Source organism: Nanorana parkeri, unplaced genomic scaffold, assembly GCF_000935625.1.
Source record: "Nanorana parkeri isolate BGI_ZX_2015 unplaced genomic scaffold, ASM93562v1 scaffold626, whole genome shotgun sequence".
In the NCBI taxonomy this organism is placed as follows: Eukaryota; Metazoa; Chordata; class Amphibia; order Anura; family Dicroglossidae; genus Nanorana; species Nanorana parkeri.
Window position 1 is genome coordinate 147,903 of NW_017306894.1, and position 16,667 is coordinate 164,569.

Genomic DNA, 16,667 nt, shown 5'->3' on the forward strand with positions numbered 1-16,667 from the left:
TTGACAATATGCTTTTTTTGACAGCACAGCAATGCACGGTATTGCAGTACCACGTGTTGCGCTGTGCCATATACACACTTGCCTGCTGGGAGGTGCCTTGGGGTGCCATTTAAATGAATGATAATACAACGCAGCATTACACCTATCGCACGGTGCATTGCGCTGTGTGATGGCTTGTGCTAAATGCATGGGCACCGTGCCTAAAGTGCAACGTTATGGTGTAAAAGGCCCCTAATATTCGGTTGTCTCGACCCCAAGGAATATATCTTATTACTTGATATTATTATATTATGTATCACTTTGATAATATGTGATCCCTGTCACACAATGTCACCTCCTCCATATGTAGCCTATAGGTTGCAGGGCCTAAGATGATGGTATATACACCGTCATTGTCATTCCTCCTGTTGTGGTGTACTATTTATAGAACAGAGCGTGCCGGTGAATATCTGCAGAGTTGGGTATTGCGGTGCTGATATAAGTGAATCTGCACCTAAGTGTCACCGTAAACATCTTCACCGGGAGCCATGAACATGCCGAAGCTTTGAAGTCAGCCGGGTGACTGGTTCCATGTTGGCAGAATTTAGTTTTTAAAGTGAAACTTTATGACAGTTTTCCAGGCCGAGCCGCACAGACAACTTCCACACAGCAATCGTCTCTGAACAAATATATTGAACTTTACATCCATCATTCACTAAGAAGCAGCTACCCGAAATCTGTGTGTGTGAGATGGGGGGTGGGGGGCGCCGCCTTCAGCTGTGCAGATGCTTCAAGGCCAGAATGAATAATTGAGGACGCAGAGTACGATGTGGAAGCATGAAATCAAAGCAGAGGCATTATAAACCTCACATGACGAGTTAACCAGAGAGGTGACGAAGCACATTCAGGGGCAGGGCCGAATAATTCATATAGATAGATAGATAGATAGATAGATAGATAGATAGATAGTCAATGGAAAGATAGATAGATTGATAGATAGATAGATTGATAGATAGATAGATAATCAATGGATAGATAGATAATCGATGGATAGATAGATAGATAGATTGATAGAGAATAAATAGATAGATAATTCATCAATAGATAGATAGATAATAAATCAATGGAAAGATAGATAGATAGATAAACAGATAGATAGATAATAAACAGATAGATGGATAGAAAATAAATAGATAGCTAGATAGATAATAAATCAATGGAAAGATAGATAGATAGATAGATAGATAGATAGATAGATAGATAGATAGATCGGAGAGGATATATATGTGTGATTCCATTCTATGTTCCGTATCATAAATACGATTTGACTTCCATTCAGTGACATTCGGAGTCCTGGGACCGATGTGTTGGGGGCGGCATGGGTTTGGTAATTAACCCCTTCACTGCACTCCTCCTTCCTCCTGTGTTTTCTCCTCCTCTTGGGGGCGGCGGAAGGGGTTAACGCCGTCACCAGCCCCTTCCACTAAATATAGTTATTGATTGTCGGCGGATGAGTCAGACCCCCGCGCTGCGGAGAGAAGGGATTTATCAAATGCTTTACAAGGGATTAAAAAGAGAGAACAAAGACATGGGAGTACCATATGGCGGGAACCCCGGCTCAGGCCACAGCTGGATCATAAAATAAATGGGTCCGCCACCTGTACAGTCCCTACAGGGACCCACTTTGCCGGTGGAGAGCGTGTGGACGAGGGGGCTGGGCTGGGGGGGGATTATTTTAATATTTATATGTGGGATAGAAATAGTACACGATGGAGGCGCGGTAATAGAAAGCGACAGACATAGATACAGATGGGATGTGGGGGAGGCGGAAGTCTATTTTCAGGAAAATAAATAAATAAATTCTGCCTTATAAACGCGGCTGGTGGTGGAATCTGCCTCCTCGCTTTCTCTGCAAGGAATACGCTGGTGCCAAGAAATGTGTTCTCTATATTTATCATTTGTGACCAATTTGGGATCATTCAGAATGACCCGACGAGTGTCTGGCCCACTGACAACCGCACAGAGGCTGTGAAGCTCAGAATTTGGTCAATCAGTGGTCCAAAGCCACAGGTCCCAGCATGCACTGCTGCTGCATGTTCACAACTTCAGGTCCTGACCCATATGTTAGGAAACTCGGCCTTATTAGTAGACATGTGCGATTCGTTTCGTTCCGAATCGAAATTCTGACGAAATTTCTGAAATTCGTAGATTCGGAGCATCATCCACCTCAAGTAGAATTTTCGGGAATTCGTCCGAATTCCGAATCCGAATTCCGCATCCGAATTCCAAATACGAATCCGATTCCCGAAACGAAACACATACAGGATCCGAATTCCAAAAACAAAATAAATGAAATCCGAAACTAAAAGAAACAAATTATTAGCTGCTGCACATGTCTACTTATTAGCCATGAGTTGTTTTATGCGCCCATTACCCGCAGCAGACATGATCCAGGATCATGGACCATGGAAGTCTATTTCCAGAAAAATAAAAATAAATCTGCCTTATAGAGGAGCCCGGTGGTAGAATTTTAGCTACAGGTGGTGGCGGTAAAATCCGTCATTTCGCTTTTTCTGCAAATACTTCTGCCCAAAAAATTGTTCTCTATATTTACATTATTATCTATTTTGGGGCCCTTTAGATTGACCCGGCATTTGTACTGTACACTGACAACCACATAGTGCCGGAAACTTGGAATTTGGTTAAAACAGTGGTAGGGAGCTACAGGTCCCAGCATGCACATTGACAAATTCAGGTCCCGACCCATAGTTTAGGAAATACTGCCTTAATAGACATGAGTTGTTATATTCGCCCATTATCCTCGGCAGACATGGTCCAGGATCACGGATGAGATATGTCATCAGCACATCTGTCTACAGTACTTGACGGCAGTGGTGTAACAACAGCTATAGCAGCCAATGCTGCTGCTATGGCACCTCGAGGTCGAAGGGGGCCCCATTAAGGATTGCAGAAGTTGCTGTTGACACTGATCCTGTACCCCCCGCCCCCCACCCCCCACCCCGTGGTGACATTTCCAATCAAGAAGAGCAGACATCAGATGTAAAGAAGGAGACAATGAATACAGCTCTCTTGCTACCTGATTTTAATATCAATGACATTAGAGAGGTCACCGAGGGGCCCCATCAAAGTTTTGCTATGGGGCCCCTTGATCTACAGTTACACCCCTGCTTGATGGGTGTCAGACAGGAGGTGATGGCAAATCTTTACAGCAGTGATACATACAGCTATAAAAACACATTTTTTTGTGTGTCCCTCTTGGGGGGATTTTGCACAACTTCCTTGAACAAGAATAAAATCTTCTTACCTGGGACACTGGCAGCATTTAAAGAGACCCAGGTCTCCAAAAATATAAATCGGCACTCCCCTGCCAAAGAGCAGGCCGGGAGTGTTGATATCACTATCGCACTGATCTGGTAAAGGATCAGCATGATGGTATTTTGAGGAGGGGGTTGGGCATGATTGCAGTCATGAGTTTCCTGTTAGAATTGTATACCGATGTCACAGATAATTATATAACAAGTACATTCTTCTCTCCCCTTCAGGTTTATTAGAAAGCAGCACCAGGCTGAAGCCGCATGAAGCCCAGAGTTACAGGAAGAAGGCATTATGGGTATCCTGGTTGTCCATCATCATCACGCTGGTCCTGGCTGTAGCGGCTTTCAGTGAGTATAACAAACCTGTACCATATGGACCTTAAGGGCCCATTCACACCAGATCCAGATCATCTCCAGACCAGACCAGATTGTTTCTGGACCTAAAATGCATCCTAATGTATCCCTATGGCATTTCTGGCCTCTGTTCACACCAGTGCAGTCCGGACCAGACCAATGCACTGGAACGCATAAAAAATGCATTGGAACGCATTGGAAACGCACCTGTAAGACCATTTTAAGCACACACAAAAATTGAAATGTCCAAACGCTGCAAAATTGCGGTAAAATTACGGCAAAAACGCAATGCACTGTGTTCCAGATCTGGTCCAGAAAATGGTGTGAACCTGCCCTTAGGGCTTGTTTCCACCATCACCAGACCAGAAGCAGATCATCACGTTTTTAAACGCACCAGAAATGCATTCCCGTGTATTCCTATGGTATTTTAGGGCTGTAGTTCCCGCCAGTGTAGTCAGTTCCAGTGCTTTAAAAAAAAGTACCGCAAGCACGATTTTTTCTGGTCTGGAACGTACCGGAACGCGTCAAAACGCTTATAAACACGCATACTACTACTGGTCACCTTTGATAACCTAATCAACATTGTACACTTCCTTTATGGAAAAGGACGCTTTGCGTCTCTTTCCCTGCTGCTTGATGTGATGCAATCTCCATTTCTCAACACTACATATCCCATCATGCATTGCTTCCAGCAAGCAGGGATGATGTTACATTGTTCAGTCATTGAGTTGTAGTTCAGACGGCAGCCTCTGTGCATTGAGGAAATCGGCATCTTCAATTTTCTAGATGGATCTGGGTATTAGGAGTGGGAGAGAACATATGGAAATTCAATATTGAAATACGGCTTTATTTTTAGTTTTTGACCAAAGATACCCTTTAAATGCTGGAAATGCATTGTAAATTAGGAGGGCATATAATATACACATTGTTACATTGTATGATAACCGGGGGACTCAGGAATTCATTTTTTTGGGGCCGGTCCACACTGGAAGGGTTAAATACATCTTCTGTCTAGTTGTAGAAGAATAAGCAGCTATACTTCCTCGCTATAACTTGTTTGTGCACGCTTCCTCCATATTGTACCATCGGTTGCATTGCATTGCATGAGAGGACAGAGAGGGCCCATCCACATCTTAGAGCACGCCGGCGGCCAGAGGATCAGATACTCCGCCACCATGTACAATGCAGGGCCAGCAGTCTTACATTGCATGAGAGGACGGCGTGGGCCCGCCCACATCTTATAGTGCACCGGCTGCCAGAGGAGCAGATACTCCGCCATCATGTACAATGCAGGGCCAGCAGTCTTACATTGCATGAGAGGGTGGCGAGGGCCCGCCCACATCTTATAGTGCACCTGCTGCCGGAGGAGCAGGAACTCCACCGTCATCATGTACAATGCAGGGCCAGCAGTCTTACATTGCATGAGGGGACAGTGAGGGCCCATCCACATCTTACAGCGCACCGGCTGCCAGAAGAGCAAGTGCTCCGCCATCATCATGTACAATCCAGGGCAACCAGTATGAGATTGAATGAGAGGAAGGCCCGTCCACATCTTAGAGTGCACCGCCTGCCAGAGGAGCAAGGTATAAAGTGAGAGTAGCTGCTTTTTTCAACTGCAATGCTGCAATGACCCTTGCAGTGCCCCCCCTCCCTCCACACACTTCATTTTGCAGTGCTTGGGGGGCACTGCAAGGTCATTGTAATTGGCCTCTCCTCCTAGCCAATCACAAAGCAAATTACCCCAGGCTTTATTTTGTGATTGGCCAGGAGCAGACTAAGCCGGAGATGCTGCTGCAGCACTGAGGTCTATGAGATCTGCATTGCTACAGACGGAGCGGGCACGGAGGTTCGGTAGTTCAGCGGGAGCTTTGCATGCAGTTCTGACTATGACAGGTGGCTTTACAGCAAAGGCACTGTGCAACTTACTGAACTCCAGTAAGATTATTGTGCCCGGAGATGGCCTTTAAATTCAGAGGGCAAAATCACAACTCCTGCCCTGTGCTGCATTGCCGAGATGTGTAAATCTCAGGACTGGATAGACAAAAATAAACGATTTGCCTGAAGCTCAGTATTAAATTCCCGTCATCACAGCCGAGTAATGCACCCAGACAGCAGTAGCGACAATCTCTCACGATATCATGTAAATATAATTACCGTGGCTGCCAAAGAGAACGGCAATAACGGTAATTGTTTAATAAAAATTGCGCATATCTTCAGCCTCACTTAACACGCCAGATAAGAGACATGCGCAGGATCTAGAGCCCGTGACCTGGGTGGGGGGAGATTGTGACAGCTCCCAAGAGGAATTATTGGAATCTGCCCAAGTGCTCTCTGCAAAACGCTGCATATATTACAGGAAGCAATTTGTAGGGAGAGAATGGTCCAGACACCGTGCTCGGCTAAATGCATTGCTGCACTGAATGGTATTTGGAGAGGGGACGCTCCCGGCCCGCTTGGCCTAGCTTCCCTACTTCAGTGTGAATAGCGGTTTGCCTCTTTGGCTTCTGGAGCCAGTAGGCCTGAAATGTTATCTCGCTCCCGGAGAATGGCGAGCCATTAAAATATGGAAATAAAATGCATTTCTTTGTGTGATTGTTGAGGTGTACAAAGGAGAGAGCGACGCATCGAGCCGACAAGGCCACCAATTCTAGGGGTTTTTTTTTCTTCTCTTGTCGCTCAAAAGCTTGAATGAATTTAATGTTAAATGTTAAAGTGAAGACATTACTCTCCAAAATGGATTAAAAGCAGGATGTGAGGATATATGATTTACTACCAGTCCATGTAAATGTAAACATGAATTAAAGGGAATATCCAATAATCGGTAATATTACAGCTACTATACACCTCTCAATGTAGACTCTGGTCCTGCTGTTGTTTATATTGCAATTCCTATATTATTATAATAGTTATAGATAACAGTACTGATGGGGTGGTCATAATAATCTGGTCACTCAGTGTATAATAATTATAGATTTTTCTATGTAGACTTCTATGGAGACTCTGGTCCTGCTGCTATTTACAGTTTATAGATCACCACCTTAGTGTCTAAGGTGCCACCCACTTAGGGTTGCCACCTTTTCTTTCACCAAAACCCGAACACTCTAGCGACGCACGGATATTTTTTTGGGAGAATGAGTCGTTGGCTTATTCATATGTAAATATCACAGTTAATACTATTTTTAGCGCAGAGCCAATAGCCCCTATCTTAATTTTGATTGCCCCTGTCTGCCTGACATCTTGTGTTCGGGTTTCTGCTGCCGTGAAACCTGTACACAGCATTCAAAACCCGAACTGTCCGGGTGAATCCTGGACAGGTGGCAACCCTACACCCACTACAGGCTGCCTGCAAAAATAATGCAGGAGGGCCTAGACAGGACCAGTCACCCTGCACATGGAGAGAGAGAGCAGCACTGAGTTGTCTTTATTACAGGAAGCTCCAAGTATCACACTGGATTACGGTACAGATCTGGAAGAAACACAAAGTTCCCCAAGAAGAATACACAGGACTCTGGTATTTAGGCAATATTGGCTTATCCGGGACTTCAGCTTTAACCCTTTCGCTGCCAAGGACGTATGGCATACGGACCTACAAAAGTGCTTCCAGCTGGCCAGGTCAGTATGCCATACGGACCTGGCATTTACAGTTCTACTATAAGCTGATATAATGCCTTTTTTTTCTTTATTGTCAAAAATCTTTTGTTGCATGCAATTTCTCCATTGTACCAAACCCTACTTTTTAAAAAAAAAGATATACTTAAAGGAGGACGGGGCCTTTTTCCATCTGCAGTTTTTTGCTGATTAAGCTTTGTGCAGGAGACAGTCTGGGACTCTCGCTGCCTCTTAAGGAGCTGCAAAGATTGATTTTGCTGTGCATCTTCCCTCTTATGCAGCTTTTTTAATGCAATAGGAGAACACAGCTTAGCTAGCAATGCAAGTCAACGCAGCTTTACGTGAGGTGAATAAAAAAGAGGGGACTGGAAAACTACTGCCGGACCATCCTCAGGTCTCGTGGATAGAAATCACTGCTAAAAGTGGGTGGAATATAGTTCATGCCGGGCATGTTACATCTATGGAGCACTTTGTGTTCATGATTTCAACCCCAGAATTCAGCAGGAATTAGTGATTTCTACAAAACTTAGGTTGATTTTTTGAGATGTAAAGAAATTTGATTAAAAAAAACAATGAAATAGGAAAGAAATCACACACATGTCCAGAGCAAAGGGTTGGGTGCAGTCCAGTCGCTAGATTTTGACAGCACCTAGAGCATGATTGGGGAACCTCTGGCCCCCCAGCTGTGGTGAAACTACAAATCCCATGAGGCATTGCAAGGCTGTGACAGGCATAGGCATGACTCCCAGAGACAGATTAATCATGGGATTTGTAGTTTCACCACAGCTGGAGGGCCAGAGGTTCCCCACCCCTGCCCTAGGGCATTGGAAAGCAAACTCTGGCCCTCCAGCTGTGGCAAAACTACAAATCCCATGATGCATCTGTTTCTGAGAGTCATGTCTATGGCTGTCAGAGCCTTGTAATGCCTCATGGGATTTGTAGTTGCTCCACAGCCAGAGGGCCAGAGTGGTCTAAAGCAGGGGTGGACAAACTCCAGCCCTCCAGCTGTGGCTGTGGGAATCTTGCAATGACTCATGGGATTGTGGTTGCACCAGAGCTGGAGGGCTAGAGTTTGCCTCCCCAAGCTCTAAATGATCTCTGTAGCACTGAGATCCTGTAGAATTAAATCCCTATCGAACTTTAGGTTTAAATCAGCTAAATAGATTTCAGGTACATCAGACGTGCAAAATCTTCTAGAATATTTTCTTTAAAATGCAACCACAGCTTGAGTAGACAAGTCTACCCATGCCGTCATGCTGCAGCGGAGGACCTTTGCTCTCTGTAGGGATGCAGTGGTCTCTATGCAGAGACCCAACACACCCACGGCTGAGTCAGACCTATAGCTCTGCAAACAGTAAAATGTTTGCTCCTTGAAAGATTGATTGAAAGCCATATTAAACCCTATTTTCCTTTTACACAATTCAGCAGCAGAAGGCCACACTTACATAGGATGCTGCTTCAGTCTCGTCTAAAGCTGGACATTCTTCCCTTTGTGTTTGATCCCATTGTGTTTGGGTGTCTATGAATGGTAAAAGATATGTTGTCCGCACACCGTTATTGACGTTCTTGTAGCCTGAAGTGAAATAGCATTGTTTCGGGACCATGAGGGTCCCTTTGTCAGTGTCCATAGCACCACGGGTGTCTATGAAGACACCTTTCCATGGTTGGACTACAATCCTTACATGCCGCACGCGTCTGCAGTATAGAGATTGCAGCCTTTCATTTTCTTCATCCCGGTGCCCTATTAGTGTAGGTTTAGGAGGGAGACAAATCAGAACTCTGGACCATAAGCTGATTGTAGGTGCCTCTTGGACAGCTGCTGCTCAAAGCTTCAGGGGTCTGCTACCATTTCGTTCGAGCGCCAGCCACGCCCCCCTGACCTTGTATTTTATTGCATTTTTTTATGCAAATGTAGTTCTGGAGATAGTTATGAAAATCATGTCCTGATGCAGCCATTACATCTAAGAACAGGCAAGCTTGTTCTTGTTCTTGGGTTTGGAGACGCTTTAAATCATGTCAAATCCAGGCATCAGAACAACATTCATAAAGAACCATTCTTTACCAGTTAACGGGGTCAAAATAGGCTGAGAATAAACAAGCAGTATTGATTCCTGTGAACACCCCCTCCCCCCTCCCTCTCAGAAATCAATATTTTTTATTGCCAATTGGTTACCATCTTGTACTTGTCTACTTGGGTGAGCATGTTGCGACCAGATCAGCAATCACAAAGATTAGAGCCATTTAAAGCCTCTTTATCATCATTTAGGTTGTATGCTTTCTGCACCACTGGCACTAAATGGACGCCGCGGTCGTGGTGATTTATCCTGTAAAGGTCGTACATCATGGCGTTACTTATCTACACATTTTCAATGGCTGTTGAGGGTTGCAGGGCGGAGGACAGACAATGAGACTAATGGCCCATAGATTATTCCCCGAGTTCCCCGCTGTAAGATAGAATCAAATGAGATAGAACAGACAATTTAGTTCCGCTGAACAACGTAGACGCAGTTATGTACATTAAATTGTCACTGATGGAAACATTCAGCGGTAAATTATATGTATCCAGCCGTGGGATCCAAGGGCTGAATTATGAATAACTGGGAAAATCTTCTGTTTTGTCTGGTAGATAGTAATACAACAAAGCTATCAGGTGCGACAGGAAATGTCATGAGATCCACGACTGAGTGTGCCTACAGTGGATGGAGAAAGTGTGATTGTCCCTGGGCCCTGAGGTTGGGGGCCTATAATTGCTCCTTTCCATTAGCTAGCAGCTGAATGCTCATATTACATTCTGCATGATTCTGCAAATGAGTATTTATCTGTCTTCTTATCTCTGTCTTAGTCTCTCTCCTCTCCCTCATGTCTCCTCCTATTCTCCCATCTTCTCCCATCTCTTCTCCTCCTCTATCCTTTCCTGTCTTCTCACCCTGTCTCCTCTCCTCCTAATGCTCCACTATCCAGTCCTCCTCTCTTTTTTCATCTCTTCTACTCTCCTGTCCTTCTTATCTCCTGGCCTTCCTTCTCCTTTCCCGTCTTTCCTTCTCCTCCATTGTCCTTTCTTCTCATCTCCTGTCCTTCCTTCTCTGCTGTCCTTCCATCTCATCTCCTTCTTTCTCATCAGCTCTTCATCTCCTTTTCTTCTGCTTTTCTATTTGCTCATCCTTCCCTTCCCTCTCCTCACCTCTTCTATCTCCTTCCCTTTCTTCTTTTTTTCCTCTCCCACTCTCTCTTCTCCTCCTTTCCTCTCTTCTTCTCTCCACTCCTTCCCTCTCCATCCATCTAATTTTCCTCTCTTCTTTTCTTCCTCTGTTATGCTCTCTTCTCATTTCCTCTTGTCTCCTTGTCTCCTTTCCACTTCTATATTTCTACTTCTTTCCTTTTCTTCCCTTCCTTCTCTTCACCTCTTCTATCCCTTCTCCTTTTCCCCTCTTTCTTCTTCCTCTATTCTTCTCTTTTACTCTTTCTACGTCTCTTTTCCTCTCCTCCTCACCTCTGCATCCATCTCATCTTCCTCTCTTTTTTTTTCCCCTCTCCTGCGCTCTCTTCTCCTTTCCTCGTCTTTATCCTTCTCTCTTCTCCTCCCCTTCCCTCTCCTACCTCCTCCCCTATCTTAATTTCTTCCTCTTCTACTGTCTTTTCTTCTCTTTTCGCTTTATTTTCCTTCTCTCCTCTCTCCCCTCTCCATCCATCTAATTTTTCTCTCTTCTTTTTTTCCTGTCCTGTGCTCTCTTCTTCTCCATTACTCTCTTCTCCTTCTCCCCTCTCCTCCCATCCTCCTCATATCCTCCCCTCTCCTCTACATCCATTCCCTCTTCCTCTCGTCTTTTCTTTCTCCCCTGCTCCCTCTTTTTCTTCTTTCCTCTCCTATCCTTCTTCCTCTCTCCTTCCCTCCTCTTCTCTTCCTCTCCTCCCCTACCTTTTCCATCCCTCTCCTCTTTCTCTCCTGCTCTCTCCTCTTCTTCTATCCTCGCTCATCCTTCTCTCCTCTCCTCTCCTCTTCCTCTTTATAATAATTCCCTTTATTTATTTATGCACTTTAATTATTCAGCTTATGTTCTGTAGACAATGTACATACTGTGTGTTATAGCTACTAGCGAACATGTGTCCATTCCTGGAGTCATTTCTGGGGTGGCAGCATTCTCTGTTGTGTAGTCATTTTATTAATGGAAATTTGCCCAATTTCTACATTGTAGTCAGGACTCGCTTTTAGCTTTAATGGCAAATTTGTCCAGAAAAAAAAAGCAAACGGAATATTTCTCTAACTACAATTACTCTTGTGAGAAGTCTTAGATTGAAGCTGCCATTTTAAAACTCCCTAACTAGTCTTGAAATGGTGATGTCACTCCCGTGTAGCTGAAGATAATCTAGTACGTAGGCCAGGAACAGTGCTGTGGATTTGCATATTCGAACATCTCTTCCTATACTTGGAGTTATATATCCTGCTCCACTGAGGAGCATAGGGCCGAAGTGAAAGCCTTCCACTGTATACTTAGGGGAAATTTAGGATTACTTATAGGAAAGACTGACTATTCTTTGCACCATATTCCCAGATGTACCCTTTGGCATCATTTGTGAAGCAGTCATTATATGTTCCCTAAGGCTGGTCTGCTATATTTGCTGGAATAGAAAGACATTGATGGTGGCAAATGAGCCCTGGTGCATTTATCAGCAGGATTACAGGAGGCAGAGCCATAGCTAGCCTCTTTTGTGGAAAGAACAATAAAATGTGACGTGTGACATAATGCGCCCCGCCTCCAGGATGTGTTTTTTTATTATTATTATTATGTTTTAATTATTTTTAAACAGCACCCTGATATATGCCTTTTAAAATAGAAAACGAAATTGAGGACACAAAGTCCTGAATCTCTTTTTCTGCATCCCCTGTTATAAATTAATGGAAAGTTCAGAGGCTACCTATTCATTCGCATAGTACTATGTGTCCCCAGTTATTTACTGGAGTGATCAGCTGATCGCTCCAGGATTTGCTCTGCACACAGAGGATAGATACAGGATCCTCTACCGCTTGGCCACGCGCAGAGGGGCGGCAAAGCCGGCATCCTTTCCTCTGGATCTCTGCTGCTCTCCCCCATCTGTATGGGCTGAGGCAGCAGGGTTCTGAGGAGAAGTGAAGAGCTGAAGCCGACGGGGGGGATTTGGAGGAGGGAACTGTCACTTTAGAATGGCCCTGTGGTGAGGAGAGAGAGAGCCGCCGGCTGTCAGATCCTGGCCGAGCGTCTCTCTCTCCTCACCGCTCTGCAATGCTGATGTGGCTCCCTCCTACACCCCCTCTGCAGCCCTCCACTTCTCCTCGGATACCCGCTGCCTCTGCCCATACCAATGGGGAAGAGCAGCGGGGATCCAGAGGAGAAGCTGCAGGCTGTGCCGCCCCATGGCTCAGCGCCGTGCTGAGCCCTGGCTGTGCCCCCCCGCACCTGCGCCCCCCCCGCACCTGCGTCCGAGGCAAGAGCCTCAGTCGCCTCACCCTCGATACGGCCCTGACTGGAAGAGGTGCGGTCCCCAGATACTTGATCAGGTGTCTGCTTTAACTACATGCTGTGCATGCATACCATACAGGGGAGGTCTTCAGTTGGGATTCACTTGTGGCTAAGCCCAGGGACCATGCTATTGTATACACAGCGCTCCAAGCCATTGTTTGAGCTGAATTGTTGTTTCATTCATGATTTCAACAATAAATACCCTCCGTCACTTTGCTCATTCAGGGCAAAGTGACAGGTTCTCTTGAAGGCTTTTTTTTGGGAAGATTTTTTGTTGAATTGAATGGTCTGGCATTTTTCTTTTTCGATTTTGCTCATCTCTAGTGGCCATTCACTTTGCAAGGGAATAGTCCTGTAGCTTGGTGAATAAGGTGAAACTCTGATGACTTCCATCATCCAATCATGTGCAAGCAAAAATACAAGAGGTTTTTTTTTTATTCCTTGCATCTTTACAAAGTGAATTGTCACTGCATTCACTATGCTAAGGGAAAATTCCCTTGAGGATTGAACAGCCTATTTGCCTTTAGTAAATCAAACCCAATGGTTTAATGATTAGGGGAAGCTTTGCTTGTTTGAACACACAATCACAAGCAAGGGAAGTTAAAGGAGTTGTCAAGAAGTCCCAGCATATCCTATTCTGTTATAACACCAACATTGTAATAGGCATACACAGGGGTGTCCCCGGCCTTTTCACCTCCTGAGACGGGGGGCATTGCTGATGGTGCACGTTCTGGGGCAGGGGGTTGATGCACACTAACGGGGGGTATGGATCAGCCAGAGGCGTCCCAAGGCGGGGTCACACCCGGTGCGAGTACCGGGTGACAACCCACAGTGACGTCATCACGTACGCAGCGCATGACATCATCGCGCATGTGCGTGATGACGTCACGTGCGGTACCGCTGTTGGAGGGGACATCACTGGTACCACTGAGAGGAGGGGACGTCACCCAGTGGGATAAGGTATGCCGCCGGGTCCCCTCCTCTCTCTCTCTCTCGAGCAACTGTTGGGCTCTCGGTCCTTGACCGAGTGCCCGACTTTTCAGAGGGGGGTGACACCAAAATGACTGTCAGTCATTTTGGTGTCACCCCTCCAATGGTGTCACCCGGGTGCGGTACACATCCCCCTTGTGACGCCACTGGGATCAGCCCACCTCTGGCATGCATCCCGCCCAGCTCACTGGCATCACTAGTCGCCAGGAGCTGGGTCGGGATGGCAGCCAGAGCATCCCAGGTTGCTAAGAGTTGGGCAGGGAGATGTGTATGGCCTTTACACATCTCCCTGCCCAGCTCTTAGAAACCTGGGAAGCCCTGGCTGGAAAGGGGGCACCAGGCACACTGCAAACATTGTGCAGCAGAGGGGCTATGCCGCTTTGCCTGCTACCCCCTCACGTTTCCCATAGAGGCTGCCTCATTATAGGGATAGCCCTCAGCCTGCCTCATTATAGGGGTAGCCCTCAGCCTGCCTCATTATAGGGATAGCCCTCAGCCTGCCTCATTATAGGGATAGCCCTTAGCCTGCCTCATTATAGGGATAGCCCTCAGCCTGCCTCATTATAGGGATAGCCCTCAGCCTGCCTCATTATAGGGATAGCACTCAGCCTGCCTCATTATAGGGATAGCCCTCAGCCTGCCTCATTATAGGGATAGCCCTCAGCCTGCCTCATTATAGGGATAGCCCTCAGCCTGCCTCATTATAAGGATAGCCCTCAGCCTGCCTCATTATAAGTTTAGTCCTCGGAATAATAACTTTAGTTGTTTCTGATAATACAATCAAAGCTTACTTTAAAAAAATCCCTTTTATGTAGTGAGTGCTGCCTTCCGTCTGCCCATCACTTCCATCAACTTCCTGGATTCCCAGCGTGCTTGGTGTCTCTTTCCCTGCTGCTTGATGTGATGCAATCTCTATTACTCCAGACTACATAGCCCATCATGCATTGCTTCCAGCAAGCAATGATAATGTTACATTGTTCAGAAGTTGAGTTGTAGTGAAGGCTTTATGATAGTGGTGACACAAGGAAGTGCATATTCACAGGGCTGAGTGAAATTGTGTCAGTGCATTGGCACCTTTTCGTTTTTGTCCATAGATACCCTTTACAATAAGAAGAAACTGGTAGCACATGAATGGGCGATTGAAGTGAAAACATCTATTCCGTAGCCGTTGATTTTTCCTAGTATAACATTTCTATTGCTTTAGTAAATCAGCTTTATCAAGTCCAATTTAATCCACCCAAGTTGTATCTAAAAGGACAATATTGGGTTAAACCAATGCTGACAAGCTCTGCCCCATGTGAGCCTGTAAATTGGGACCCTCCTGCTGAACGTGGGACTGTCTAGGAGCATGTGATCCGTATCATTGTGGAGTGTACATAGAATTCATCTCTAGGCTTCGCCCATTTTACAGCTTCCGCTCTTTGTCTCGGGATATAAACAAATTGGCGCACAAATTGATTTATCGGTATCTTTTCCAATAAAGCTTTTCCCTCATCTGTCTCAGACCCGACTTTGCTATGAAATCCATTTACATAATTGTGGATAAATTGCAGAGCTTGTTCCATTTTCAGACACCGTTTAGGAGGACGGATTCTTTTTATATGGTGAATCTGTCACAAGCCACACTGGTGATATACAATATATCTGATGAGGGGTTCAACAATAATCAAACATGACCCACAGAATGTGTTTTTCTGATTCCATCTTAATAGTAGAGGGAGTTCGGATTTATAGCACGGCTATGACAGCTGAGTTAAAGCTGAACTCCAGGATAAGTAAATATTGTCCTCATGCAAGAGTCCTGTGTGCTCTTCATTGACTCTTGGTGAGCTTTGTGTATTTCTTCCAGATCTGTGCAGCAATCCAGTGTGAGACTTGGAGCTTCTTGTAATAAAGACCGGTCACTGCTGATCTCTTTCCATGTGCAGGGTGATTGGTCTTGTCTCCGCCCCTCCTGTAGTTTTCTGCAGGCAGCCTGTAGTGGGTGGGGCCTGCTGCTCTGCCTTCTGCACAAGGTAATACCAGAGAATGCAAAGGCAAGTGGACCTACGAGTGCCCGACTTTTCAGAGGGGGGGGACACCAAAATGACTGTCAGTCATTTTGGTGTCACCCCTCCAATGGTGTCACCCGGGTGCGGTACACATCCCCCTTGTGACGCCACTGGGATCAGCCCACCTCTGGCATGCATCCCGCCCAGCTCCCTGGCATCACTAGTCGCCAGGAGCTGGGTCGGGATGGCAGCCAGAGCATCCCAGGTTGCTAAGAGTTGGGCAGGGAGATGTGTATGGACTTTACACATCTCCCTGCGCAGCTCTTAGAAACCTGGGAAGCCCTGGCTGGAAAGGGGGCACCAGGCACACTGCAAACATTGTGCAGCAGAGGGGCTATGCCGCTTTGCCTGCTACCCCCTCACGTTTCCCATAGAGGCTGCCTCATTATAGGGATAGCCCTCAGCCTGCCTCATTATAGGGGTAGCCCTCAGCCTGCCTCATTATAGGGATAGCCCTCAGCCTGCCTCATTATAGGGATAGCACTCAACCTGCCTCATTATAGGGATAGCCCTCAGCCTGCCTCATTATAAGGATAGCCCTCAGCCTGCCTCATTATGGGTATAGCCCTTAGCCTGCCTCATTATAGGGATAGCCCTCAGCCTGCCTCATTATAGGGATAGCCCTCAGCCTGCCTCATTATAAGGATAGCACTCAACCTGCCTCATTATAGGGATAGCCCTCAGCCTGCCTCATTATAAGGATAGCCCTCAGCCTGCCTCATTATGGGTATAGCCCTTAGCCTGCCTCATTATAGGGATAGCCCTCAGCCTGCCTCATTATAAGGATAGCCCTCAGCCTGCCTCATTATAAGTTTAGTCCTCGGAATAATAACTTTAGTTGTTTCTGATAATAC

General features: G+C 46.0%; 1 protein-coding gene across 1 annotated transcript in view; it reads left to right on the forward strand.

Annotated features, from left to right (window-relative positions):
* TMEM163 (transmembrane protein 163) overlaps positions 1-16,667 on the forward strand; it is a 103,045-nt gene that overhangs the window by 8,373 nt on the left and 78,005 nt on the right. Inside the window, exon 2 of the mRNA XM_018563040.1 lies at positions 3,543-3,662. Coding sequence (XP_018418542.1) covers positions 3,543-3,662 — 120 coding nt within the window. The remainder of the gene's footprint in view (positions 1-3,542; positions 3,663-16,667) is intronic.